Source organism: Arvicanthis niloticus, chromosome 4 (assembly GCF_011762505.2).
Source record: "Arvicanthis niloticus isolate mArvNil1 chromosome 4, mArvNil1.pat.X, whole genome shotgun sequence".
In the NCBI taxonomy this organism is placed as follows: Eukaryota; Metazoa; Chordata; class Mammalia; order Rodentia; family Muridae; genus Arvicanthis; species Arvicanthis niloticus.
The window spans coordinates 74,676,345-74,690,183 of record NC_047661.1 but is presented as its reverse complement, the minus strand read 5'-3'; the positions used below and the strand labels follow the sequence as shown (position 1 = coordinate 74,690,183).

General features: G+C 41.6%; 1 protein-coding gene across 4 annotated transcripts in view; it reads left to right on the top strand.

The window, feature by feature from the left end:
• Positions 1-13,839, top strand: part of Gabpb2 (GA binding protein transcription factor subunit beta 2) — a 36,701-nt gene that overhangs the window by 8,397 nt on the left and 14,465 nt on the right. For 3 of the 4 annotated variants that reach the window (XM_034500088.2, XM_076932907.1, XM_034500087.2), the window contains exons 2-5: positions 3,118-3,257; positions 4,819-4,986; positions 5,851-6,045; positions 9,434-9,584. In XM_034500088.2, coding sequence (XP_034355979.1) covers positions 3,150-3,257; positions 4,819-4,986; positions 5,851-6,045; positions 9,434-9,584 — 622 coding nt within the window. In that variant the 5' untranslated portion in view covers positions 3,118-3,149. The remainder of the gene's footprint in view (positions 1-3,117; positions 3,258-4,818; positions 4,987-5,850; positions 6,046-9,433; positions 9,585-13,839) is intronic. The other variant, XM_034500089.2, reaches the window with a different exon arrangement.

Here is a 13,839-nt window from a genome sequence, read left to right as displayed (position 1 = left end):
ATCTCTTTCTGAGGTTACAACTTTCTCATCTTGGCACCTGAGAATCTCTTGAAGTTTGCTATCCCAATAGTCTGATAGTAGAGAAGAGGAACACACAACTTTTTAAGAATTTCTGTGAGGATAGTTACACAGGAATTATAGGCATGAGACAGCAGGTCTGGCCACACCTAGTTTTTTAATAGCTTTTCTAGATGATGGTAAGGTATTCTTTGATGCTATACCAAAGCTTGGCAAGTGGTAATTTTTTTGTGGTCCATATAGCCTCATCCACGCTAGACAAGCACTCTGCCATTGTATTACATCGCTCACAAGATATGTGGTCATTTCTTAAAAGTTAGTTGCAAGATTGATAATTTAGTTCAGTAATACCTTGGGTTTTGTCCTCTGCACTAAGGGAATGGTTGCAAGGGCTTAGCGAGATGGCTCAGCAGTTAATAGTATTGGGTGCTCTTCCTGAGGACCCACATGGCAGCTCACGGCCACCTGTAAATTCAGTGCCAGAGGATCTGATGCCCTTTTCTGACCCTCACAGGATATTGCATACAGGTACTGCACAGAAATAGATTCATGTGAAAATAGTCATAAATACAAATAGTTTAAAAACTAATAAGATTAGTTTTAAAGAGAAGTCTGAAACTATATCAAAAGAATTTTTTGTACTGTGTCTAATTTTCTGTCTTACAGTTTTATTCTTGGCTGTACTGTGACTTGAATCTAGAGCCTTGCACATAGTAAAGAAATATTCTACCAGTGAGCTGTTTTTTACTATTCTTTAGTTTGAGGCAAGTCTCACTAAATTACTCAAGCTATTCTTGAATTCATGTTATAGCCCAGACAGCCATTGAACTTTTGTATCTCCGTGTTTGGCCGAGACCCGGGGTTTGTGCATGCTAAGCGGCCCTCAGTTCGTTTTTGAGACAGCAGTCTCATGATACTGCCCAGATTGGTCTTCAACTTGGAATCTTTGTATCTCATCCTCCTAGAAACCAAGACTACAGAGATTTCAGGGCTTTGCCACAAGGCCCTACTTTGATTTTTTTTTTTTTTTTAATTAATTTACTGGATGGAATGGTTTATGAGAACTTCGAGGACTCTTTTCTGGAGTTACTTCTCTCCTTTTACCATGTGGATCCAAGGATCAAACTCAGGTTGTTAGACCAGCAACATAGCTCATGGGTAACTTCTGCCAAGCCTGATGACCTGAGTTCAATCCCTTGAGCCACTCGCTAGAAGGAGAGAACCAACTCCTGCAAGCTGTTCTCTGACCAACATACACATATAAAACACACACACGTACACACGCACACACATGGGGCGGGGAGAGAGAATGAAAAAAAAATTGAGACTAGCTCCGGCCTGTCTAGAACTCACCATGTAGCTGACACTGGCTTTGTGCTTCTCATCTGCTGCCTTCACTCCTAAGTGCTGCTGTTACAGGTACCTACCTCCTTGCAGGGCAAAGATTTTCTAAAATATAATTTACCCTTCCTTTCCTCTGCCCCCCTCCCCCCCGCCCTGGCCCCCAAAGTACATAGCAATGGCTGTAGTAAGCTTGCCTCACAGTTGGATTTGGGCAAAGACAGCAGCAGCTGTGCCTCCATGGTGTCTTCACCACCATTGCAACTGCTAAGACGCTACACAATAAAGTCAGGTAGCGCCTTAACATTATAGTAAAAATAGTCTAGGTCACATGCTACACAATAAAGTCAGATAGTGCCTTAACCTTACAGTAAAAATAGTCTAGGTCACATGGATTCCTGAAAGGTGGTAAGTGTGGCTCAGGAACCATAAACCACGCTTTTGGTGCTGACTTAAGTAAGCCATCTGACATGCTGGCTGTGATGTCACTTGCCCACATTCTCAGTACCTGGGAAGTGAAGGCAGGAGGATCAGGAGGTGAAGGTCGTCCTCAGCTACACCGTGAGTTAATGGTCAGCTTGGGCTACAGGAGCTTTTGCCTAAAAGGAAAAGGAAAAAAGTTGCTGTCTATAAACTTTGATAGGCATTACATCATCTCACCATAGCTATAAAACAAAAAGATTAACTCTTGCAACTCAATGTAGAAAAGATGCTGCTTAGTAGGGAAAGTGAAAACTCCCAAGAGTGAGCGAGGTTCCAGAGAGGAACAGTTGCATGTGCCCTGCCCGGTGTTCTGATTAATTGTATCATTGTTTGTGTATGATGGGGGAGGGAGCACACTCCACTGCATATACTCAGAGGACAACTTAAAGTCAGAATCAGTTCTCTTGTACCTAGAGTTCTAGGGGGTAGGACACAAGCCATCCAGCCTTTATAAAAAGCATTTCACCTACTGAGCCATCTCACAGGCCCTGCTGGCCTTTTATGTCTCGTGGAGGAATTGGATTGAGAGTGAGGAAGTCTTTTGTGGAACTGGTTAGTTTTGAGCCAGTGGGGAGTTTACCTACCCTATACAGGTTCTTGGGGCCAACCAGAGAAACAGTCATGTCTACTCATACAGTCCAGCCATCCGTGCTGCCAGTCATCATGGAGAAATGATTAACTCACAGTTCCTTCAGGCAACATTTTTTACAGATAGGTACCCTTGTGCCTTGCCTAGAAATCAGGGTGCATGTTTTGAATTGTATTCTTTAAATTATATTCTACTACTGGGTCTGGTGATAAAAAACCTATATTCCTAGTTACTTGGGAAGTTGAGGCAGGAAGATCATAAATTCTAGGTTTACCTAAGCTATGGAGTGAGTTTTGGACCAGCCTGGCCAGTTTAGCTAGGTACTGCCTCAGAATAAAAAAGCGGGGGGTGGGAGGGAGCCAGGTATGGTGACACTAGCTTGTAATCCCACCAAGTGGGTGCTGGAGTCAGAAAGATGAAAAGGTCAAGGCCAGTGTAGGCTGCATGAGCTCCTGTCCCCCAGACAAAAGCATCTTGTAAACATTTCACTGTGGTGGTCAGCGTCTGTATATTAGCATCTGGGAGGGAGAAGAAGCAAGATTTTTCAGTTCTGTGCTTTCACAGGCTACATAGTGAGTTCTAGGCCAGTCTGGATAGCATGACAAAACCACCATATGTTAGAGAAAACAAACAAAAAGCAAGAAAACATACTACAAACAACTGCTTCCCTTGTGTTTGAATTGCAGCTACCTGGAAACATTTGCTTCTATGCATAAAGATGTCTCTGGTGGACTTGGGGAAGAGGCTGCTAGAAGCTGCAAGGAAAGGCCAAGACGATGAAGTGAGGGCGCTGATGGCAAATGGGGCTCCATTCACCACAGACTGGGTAAGTTAGCCAGAGTCCCAGTGGTTTCCCGAGTGCTGTAACCAGTCCCTAAGGCTAAGCAGGCATGGTGCTCTCTTCAGTTCCTATGTCATTCCTTCTAAGAGAGCTTTATTTGTTTCACCTCAGTGTATAGGTTCCCTGTTAGTTTTCCAATTTGAAAATTGTCTGTGAATATATAGGTTGTAATTGTAGCTATTAAATACTTGGGATTTTTTCCTTTTTATTTTATTTTTGATATTTTTATTTGCAGGTATGATGGTGCATACCTTTAGTCCTAGAACTTAGGAGGTAGGGGCAGGAAGACCTCTGTGAGTTTGAGGCCAACCTGGTCTACATAGCAAGCTCCAAGACAGCTGAAGCTACATAATAAGATCCTGTGTCAAAAAACAAACAAAATAATTCCTAAAAGTTGTCCTCTGACCTTCATACACATATACCTGTGTGTACATGCATTCACACACATGCAAATAAATATTACAGATACCAGGCAGGATGGTATACATCTTTAAGCATTGAGTTCGAGAGACCAGCTTGGTCTACAGAGCAAGTTCCAGGATACCCAGTGCTACACAGAGAAAAAAAAAGTTTGATATAATGAGCCTGTCAGCTGGCTTGCAGACCACAGGATCCAAAAGATGCAGGTCTGTGTAGTAATGTGGGACCCCTTAGTGCTCACAGAGTTTCTAAGCAGTGGCTGGTGCTGATAATTTTGATAATGGAGTGATGACTGTTGTGGTAGGAATGCTTCCTAACTTCAGGGTCCTACTGGTTCATTTTTTTTGTTTGTTTTGAAACAGGGTCTCTCAGTAAAACCTGAGCGTCCTCGGCCTCCATCTCACAGAGATCTGCCGACCTCTGCCTCCCAAGTGCTGGGACTAAAGGCCTGCACCACCATACCCACCTCAGAATATTCTTTTTGATACTAAAGGAAAAAAAAGATAAGAAAACTATCTTGTGAGCCATGCTTAAAATCCTGTCTTCTTTTCTGAGTTCGAGGCCAGCCTGGTCTACCGAGTGAGTTCCAGGACAGCCAAGGCTATACAGAGAAACCCTGTCTCAAAAAACAAAAACAACAACAACAAAAAAAAATCCTGTCTTCTAGTGAGTTTTACTCAGTAGCTCTATCTCACTTAAAATCATTATACTCACAGTTATTTAACTTTTGGCCCCATCACCTTCCCAATAACATTAATTTTATTTAATTATTTTTAATGATGTACATATGAGTATGGCTGCATGGGGGTATATGCATGTGAGTCCAGGTGCCCTTAGAAGTTACTGTGTTGGATCACCAGCAGCTGGAATAACAGCTGTGAATCACCAACATGGATGCTTGGTCAGTGCTCTTACCCACTGTTCTCTGCAGCCCCAGCCCCAGTCTATTAACTCTAAATTTTTTTTTTTTTTTTTTTTTTTTTTTTTTTTTTTTTGTCTATCTGCCCAGGAAGATTCTTTCTCCAGGGATGAATATTATAGGATTCATTTCTTGCTCATATATCTCTACCCAGAAATGATACAGTTCTTCACATGGTAGAACTCAATGAGTGTTATCTTCCCACAGCTTGGAACGTCACCACTTCACCTTGCAGCCCAGTATGGTCACTATTCCACAGCAGAAGTGCTCCTTCGAGCTGGCGTTAGCAGGGATGCCCGGACCAAAGTGGACAGGACCCCTCTGCATATGGCTGCAGCCGACGGACATGCTCACATCGTGGAGCTGCTTGTTAGGGTAAAGCAAGAGTAATGGCGGGAGCCTGGCAGTAGTGGTGCAAACCTTTAATCCCAGCACTCAGGAGGCAGAGGGAGGCAGATCTCTGAGTTCTTGGTCAGCCTGGTCTATAGAGCAAGTTCCAGGACAGCCAAGGCGATACAGAAAAACCCTGTTTTGAAAAACAAAACAGCCGAGCGGTGGTGGCGCAAGCCTTTAATCCCAGCACTTGGGAGGCAGAGGCAGGCGGATTTCTGAGTTTGAGGCCAGCCTGGTCTACAGAGTGAGTTCCAGGACAGCCAGGGCTACACAGAGAAACCCTGTCTGGAAAAACCAAAAAAGAAAAGAAAAACAAAACAAACAAAAGAATAATAGTGGGACTCTGCTGTAAGACGAAGTCTCTTTGCCTCCCATTTTTTCTTAAATAGTGGTAAGAAAGTGATCTGCAAAGACTTAGTGTAGGTGGTCACTGAGTTACAAATTTATTTATTTATTTATTGTTTATTATTTTAGAAGTCATCATGGAGATGATTTTCTGATTTTTTTTTAAAGGCTAAACAGATTTTATTGATTTTTCTTCGTTTCTTTTTTGTAGGTGTTCTCTGTACTTATGCCTTTTTTTTTTTTCCGGGCCCTACTCAGCTTTCTGTTAATAAATGCAACAAAATCTGTTCCTTCCCCTTCCTCAACCATCTGTGAGAATTTCCCAGTGATGTCCTTAGCAGACCCACTCAATGAAAGCATAATGTCTCAGCATTCAGAGGGACTTAAGAAATGCTTTCTCCCTCTGATAGTCTTTAAGTGAGAACTAAAGTTAAATGTCTCTCTGTAACCTGGTTGGTAACGGGATCCTATACATATTGAACAGTTGCTTTCTTACAACAGAGTGGTGCAGATGTAAACGCCAAGGACATGCTGCAGATGACAGCTCTGCACTGGGCCACAGAGCACCACCACCGGGATGTTGTCGAGTTACTTATCAAATATGGAGCTGATGTTCATGCTTTTAGCAAATTTGATAAGTCTGCCTTTGACATAGCACTGGAGAAAAACAATACTGAGATTTTGGTCATGCTTCAGGTATGTTCCTTTATATTTCTCAGAGTACATTAATTTATAGATTATTTTGAGGGAACTAAATTTAAACAGAATTTCTCCCCCATTTTAACTTCTAGCATGTCTTGATCATGTGGCTCTGTATTGGTACCTCTCACTTTTTTATTTTTTTTCAGTTGAGACAGAATCTCAGTAGCCCAGGGTGACCTCAAGTTTTGAATGTAGCTAACGGGGACTCATCATTCTCACATACACTGGAATTACAAATATGTGCTACCATGCCTGGCCTTTGTTTTCAGGGTCTTACTATGAAGCCAGAGCTAAAGCTAGCCTCTCAAGTAGGCCTGTACATAGGGTTTGTTTATTTGTTTGCTAAGTAGGATTCTATAAAGTCCTGAATCACTCAGTGATGAGAAAACAACATTGCGGAAGTACTCAGTGCCGACATTGCAGAGCAGAAGTCCACAGACTGCTTCTGGTTCTGAGAGCTGCCCAGCTTTCAAGCAGCTCCACAATCCAAACATCTTCCTTTCTTCGTCCTACTGCTTGGAGTCTCCTCCCCCACAACTCTTTGCTCCCTTTACTGTTAGTGGGGCCCTCAAGAATCTTCCAGGCGTCTGTTCTTCTCTGATATGTAGGCTTTTGCATACCTCCTGTTTGCACCAAAGGCTGCTCAGCTTCCTTCCTTTCTGGAGCAGATGTTCTGATTTAGAGAGGGGGAATGTTACAAATAGAGAGGAACATGCCTTAGAATTCATGCGTACATGTGCCCTGGAACACTAGTGCACAACACACACAACAAATAAATTGCAATTTAAAATATTTTAAACCAGCTGTGGAAACATGTGCTTATAATCTCAATGTTGGGGAAGCAGAGACAGATAGCTCCCTGGAGCTTGCTAGCCAACCACCCTTGCCTACTTGATGAACTCCAGTCCAGTGAGAGACCTATCTCAAAAAAAACAAGGTAGATAGCATCTGAGGAACTATACTCAGGCTGTCTTCTGGCTGCACCTGCACACAAATGTATCCTCCCTCCCACACATACATACGTTAAGATACTCTAGATCTAGACAACGCTGTGCATGCCTATAGAATCCCACCATTTGGAGGTGGTGGTATAAGGATTAGAAGTTCAAACTCACTGGGTAGTGGTGGCACATGCCTTGATCCCAGCACTTGGGAGGCAGAGGCAGGTGGATTTCTGAGTTTGAGGCCAGCCTGGTCTACAGAGTAAATTCCAGGACAGCCAGAGCTACACAGAGAAACCCTGTCTCAAAAAATAAAGAGAAACAAAATCAAATTAAATGTAGAGGCCAGTGAGATAACTTAGTGGGTAAGGGTGTTTGTTGTGGAGCCTGTTGGCCTGGGTTCATTCCCTGGAGCCCACAGGTTAGAAAGTGAGAACTGACACTAACAGCTGCCTTCTAACCTTCAGGGCTCTATGTGCACAAGCATACCAACTAAAAACACGCAGAGCCAAGCGTGGTGGCGCACGCCTTTAATCCCAGCACTCAGGAGGCAGAGGCCGTAGATCTCTGAATTTTAGACCAGCCCAGTCTCCATACTGAGTCTCCAAACATCTAGAGCCACGCAGAGAGATCCAGTCTAAAACAACAATAATCCAGTCTAATCATAATTAATTAATTAATTTAAGAGTCAAAAGAATTTAATCAGGCCAGTGAACAGGCTCAGGTAAAGGTACATGCCAAGTGTAATGAGGTAGGTTTACTTTTCTGGACCCACATGGTAGAAGGAGAGAAAACTGACTCTTGCCAATTGTTTTCTACCCCCCCCCATGCATAACCCCTACACACACACACAAAGAAAAGTAATGTTATTGTATTCATTATTAAGAAAAACATTCTATGCTAGAAAAAAGTAGAAACAAACAGATATGTAAAAGAACAGGAAATTTTTTTTTAAGTAGTTCTGTGTGTAGAGAAGGAGCAATGGGCCTGGAGTTTGGGAATGGCAGGTGCTTGGCAGGTAGGCTGGGCCTGCATGTGAGCTTCTTACATGGCTAGTCACATGCACTTAGTGAGATGGTAGTTTCTGTGGGCAGTGGGAACATACTAGAAGCTTTCTTTGTTATGTTTTGCATTTTTTAAAGACTGGTACTCTGTGTAGCCTTGGTTTTCCTAGAAGTAGCTTTGTAGACTCAGCTGTCCTTAAATTTACCGAGGTCCACATGCCTCTGCTTCTGAGTGATGGGACTAAAGCTGTGTACCACTATTCCAGACTGAAATGGGGAGGGTTGTTCTTATGTTTGTTTGGTTTGAGAGGGAGTTGGAAGATGATCTTGCTGTGTGGTTCTGCTTCATGTGGCACTTGCTCTGAAGCCCATGCTAGCCTCCAACTCAAGGTGATCCTCCTGTCTTGGTTTCTGGAGTGCTAGGATTACAGGTTTGAACCAGCACATCTGGATTTATAAACTTAAATCCAGGATTGGTGTGATTGTTTAAAAAGGTAATGGGAGATGGTACATTGGGTGGGGAACACAAGGCTAAGTAGCATGTGATTGCTTTCATTAGGCTGGGCAAGTCTGCCCGTGAGAGCTTCCACCAAGGAAACTGCTGGTGGTTAGAAATAGCAGACTGAAGAAAGAATTTAACAGTATCCGGAAAATGAATAATCTACTTCATTTGAAGTTCTTAGTCAAGGGGATAATTACATATGAAAAAATAGCTGCTTGTGCATTTTCGGGTTTTGTTTGTTTTTCATGACAGCTGGTTCTCCAAAGACTGGTTCTTCTCAGCTTTCAGTTATTGTTCAAAGTCCTTTTATAACTGGACTTTTTTGGTAGTTTTCATGTTTGTAGAAAACTTCTGAAAGTAAAAATAAAAGATAAGCATCTTTTCACCAAATTGAGCAGACATCCTTGGAAGCAAGAGTATAGCATATGGAGCTACACTTGAGAATCTGCTACTCATTTATCTGCTTGTTACATGTTCTCTTAGGGATTTCTTCAGTGGCAGAATGGAACATGTTGTAGGATAAAGCTCTAGAGGGTATTTTGCTCTGCAGGGATCTCCTGCTAGCATCTTGTCTCGTAGATAATTGATCATGGAATATTAGTGCTACAAATTACTTTTATACCATGCAGACCAGTTCCTTCCCTTCATTTTTTTTTTTTTCAAGTTAAAATGCAGAGTGGATAAGTGACACATGTAGAAGGACCTGTGACTAACACACCTTTGCTTTTCTCAAGTAGAGACAAGCTTGGGGAAGCAAGCTAACACAAGTTGCTTCAGTTTGAGAAAAGCTGTAGTCTTAATGAGAACCCTTAGCTCCCTGGACATCATGATAGACTAGTTCTGCTTGATGGAGCTGGGGAGGGGAGGGCCTGTGTTGTTCAGTGACTGTATGACTGAAGTGTACTGACTTTGAAATAACCTGCTTTGTTTGGCAGGAAGCAATGCAGAATCAGGTGAACACTAACCCCGAGAGAGCCAACCCGGTGGCTAACCCTGTGACTGTGACTGCTCCCTTCATCTTCACCTCTGGAGAGGTCGTTAACCTCGCTAGCTTTGTTTCTTCAGCCAACACCAAAGCAACCTCAGGTAGAGTTCTGATAATGAGGCATTCATTTTAGGCTTAAAAATGAGCAGAGTCCTAGTTTCCTAGACATAAATGGATATTCTGCCTGATACCCACTCTTTCAAAAAATATTCCTCTAAAATACTGGGATTAAAGTCTGAGATAGAATACTTGCTGCATGTATAAGGCTATGAACTACACCTCTAATACCATAAAAAGTAAAAGTAAAGCATTCTTCAAACCCTTGCTCTTCAATGTAGACATGAACCTCACACACACCTGAGCTATATTCACAGCCCTTCTTTTTCTGTTTGCTGTTTCTTTGGTTTATTTACGGCATGGTCTCACTGTATTGTAGGAGGGCCTTGGACTAATTCTATAGTTAATGCTGGCCTTGAACTTGTACCAGTCTTCCGGCCTCAGCTTCTTAATTGCTGAGATTACAGCTATGAACCACCACAAACAAATTTATAATAACTTTAAAGGCCAAGACGTTTTTCTTCCTTAAAAAAAAAAAAAAAAAAAAAAAAAAAAAAAAAAAAAGAAAGAAAGAAAGAAAAAGGAAGATTGAACAGTTAAAAACAAAATATTAAAAAAAATATATTCTACAGATTTATCTGTCAAAAAGTTGTGTCTCCAAAAAAAAAAGTTTTTTTAAATAAAGAGAGAAGGGTTATACCTTGCCAGGCTTGGTGACACATGCCTATAATCCCAGTAGTCCAGGAAGTGGATGTAGGAGGGTCAGGAATTTAAGGCTAGCATCTGCTACCTTAAACCCATCTCAAAAATCTCAGTGACTTGCTGCACACCTTTAATCTTGGCACTCAGGAGGCAGAGGCAGGTAGATCAGTTCCAGGCCAGCCTGGTCTATATAAAAAACAGCAATTGAACAAACAACAACTAAAAGGTTATGTTTGGGCTGAGATGTAGCCTGGTTATTGAAGTGCTTGCCCAGCATGTACAGAAGCTGAGTTTATTCTCCATGACTTCAGAAACAGCTGACAGCACATGTAATCCCAGCACAGAAAAGGTAGGAGCTGGAGAGTCTGAGGTTTTTAAGGTCATCCTCAGAGGTTCAAAGTTAATTTAAGAGGAAAAAAAGCTATACCTGACCCTAAAATGAAAATATAACAGAATCTAAGAATCTAATCTAATCTACTGCTGAGGGAAATAATTAAATATTCTTAGTTTAAAACAGTAACAAAATGAAAATAAAAATTAGTGGCTGTTAAAATATTAATATAAAAGACGTACATGTGATTATTTAAATAAACTTAATTTGTAAGCCAGGTGGTGGTATCTCATCCCTTTGATCCCAGAACTTGGGAGGCAGAGGTAGACAATACAGAGTGAGAACCCCTGTCTTCAAACAAACAAACAAACCCAAACTCCATTTGTTCATGAGCATATATGTTGTGTGTGTGCATGTGTGTGTGGATAGTTTTTGTTTGATTAAACTGGCCTACTTTAGCCATCATCACTGACATTGCTGGGTTTAGCATAAATGTTGTATGTATATACTTTATTATAATTATTTAAAGCAGAGAAAACACTTAGTATCAGTCAGTTGACACTTGCATATTTTCTGGGGGTAGATGGAGTAGTGCTGAGACAAGGTCTTGAAACTAGGATAGCCTTGAATTTGTAGTCCCCTTGACTGACACCTGCATGTTTTAAAATCTAAAAAGGAGCAAATGAGTTTATTTTTATCATTTTCTTTTATAAATATGTGTTCTGTGATGAGGAACTTGTATCCTTAAATAAATTTCTAATTCTTGGCTTAATTTTTCTGTTTCTGACTTTGAAAGATTAAAGACTAGGCTGGGTGTGACATTGTGGGAAATCACACAGTAATCAGACGTCTGTGAGTGTGAGGCCAGCCTGGTCTACAAAGCAGGTTCCAGGCCAGCCAGAGCTACTTAGTGAGGCCGTATTTCAAACAAAACAAACTAAATAACTAGTAAAGCATGTGGTATTATATTTCTGTACTCCTAGCATTCAGAAAACTACAGCAGTAAGACTACCAGAAGTTCCAGGCCAGCCTGAACTACATAATGAGAGCCTGTCTCCAATAAATAAATAGAAAATGTGTAAAAGCAAATGAATGAAAATAAATAACTGAACTGGGAATGTAGCTCACTCTGAGAGCACTTGCCTCCCATGTACAAGACTGGATTCAATCCTAGTACCAAAAGAGAAAAGTTGTATCTCAAAGGAAGGATCGTAAATACATTACTTTTGAGGGGCAGAATGGCAAATTTAAAAAAAAAGCATATACATAAACACAAACAGAATTCTGATGTCAGAACTATACAAGGAGGCTGAAGAGATTGTTCAGTGCTTAAGAGCACTTACTGCTCTTGGAGAGGATCTGGATTTGGTCCCAGTACCCTTCATTGTGGTTCTCAACTTCCTGTAACTCTAGTTCCAGGTGATCTAATGCTCTCTTTTGACCTCTGTAGGTACCTGCTTGTACAGGATGCACATAAACCCACATAGGCAGGCATGTACACACACATATACACATAAATAAATACAATCTTGTAAAAAGAACAAAAACACAGGACTGGAGAGATAGCTCAACCATTAAAGGGTAGCTTACAACCAAAGCATCAAGAAAAACATAATGGAACAAAAAAAGACTGTGTCCAGGTAGGAGTCAACTGGCTCACTAGCAGCTTATCATTTGGAAAAGTCTAAGTCTTCTAAGTCTTGTTTACTGATCTCTAACATGGGAATATAATAGCTAGTTATATTGCCAATAAGCTATAGGCTGTACTTTAGGTACTATCCAGCCCACTGCCCTCTTGCAATATATTCAACAAACTCTTCTTTCCCCCCAAAATATAGTTATACATGTAAATAATTATATTTTAATTAATTAATTAATTAAATATATGTGAGTACACTGTAGCTGTCTTCAGATACACCAGAAGAGGGCATCAGATTCCATTATAGATGGTTGTAAGCCACCATGTGGTTGCTGGAAATTGAACTCAGGACCTCTGGAAGAGCAGCCAGTGCTCTTAACTGCTGAGCCATCTCTCTAGCCCTTATTATTATTTATTATAATTGAGTTTTTGTTTTGTTTTGAGGTAGTCTAGACTAGCCTGGAACTTTCTATGCAGCCCAGACTGGCCTCAAAAGTCTTGAGCACCTGATCTTCTTGCTTTTCCCTCCCAAGTGGTAGGATTGTGGTTGTAGACCACCATAACAGGCTTGAGAACTTTACTTCAGTGTCCGGTTGATTGCAGGTCTTCAGAAATAACTCTTAAATGACACTGAGGGCTGGGGTGGTAGTCCTGAAGCAGGAAAGTCATGAGCTGGAAGCCAGGGGAAGAAGGGAGGAAAAGGTGACAATGTGATACCCACCAGAAGGCAACAGTGAGCTTCATGTGTAATCTAATAAGTTATCTTATTTTGTTTGTTGTTGTTGAGACAGAGTTTAACTGTGCATGGTCCTGGCTGTCCTGGAACTCAAGGATCCTCCACTGCCTCTGTCTCCCAAATGCTGTGACCAAAGGTGTGCACCACTACAGTCCTGCTAACACTTGGGGGTTTTTGTTTTTTTTTGTTTTTTTTTTTTAGTTCATTTTTTGACTCTTCCCCCCCACCCCCCACCCCAGACAGAATCTCTATGGAACCCTGGGTGTCCTGGAACTTGTTATGTAGACCAGGATGGCCTCACACTAAAAAGAGATCAGTACATGCTTTTAATTCCAGCACTTGGGAGGCAGAGGCAGGCAGATCTCTGAGTTTGAGGCCAGCCTGGTCTACAGAGTGAGTTTCAGGACAGCCAGAGCTACTCAGAGAAACCCTGTCTCTGAAAACAAAAACAAATAAAAGGAGGCCAGCTTAACCTAACCAGGGTATCCCTGAAATAGGTTTCAGGAGGACAGATTGGCCACTTCTGGGTAACAGCAACCAAGGCTGACCTCTGCCTTCCATGTGAGCATATGCTACCTACAAAAGAATTACCAACGAGTACAAGCAGGCTGTACTCTGGCTACTATCCAGCCCATTGCCCTTTTGCAATGTATTCAACAAACTGGTCTTCCCCCCCCCCCCGAAAATAGTTATATATGTAAGTAAATATGCATATATGTATAAGCTCCTTCTTCTTTTTAAGTTAGTCTCATTTAGCCTGGGCTTACCTGCAACTTGTATAACCAAAAATAATGTTGAATTTTTGACCCTCCAGCCTCTATGTTCTGAATGCTAGGTTTACAGGTATATGTCCCTCCCTGCTGGGAATAGAAACCAGGGCTTCAGATGTTC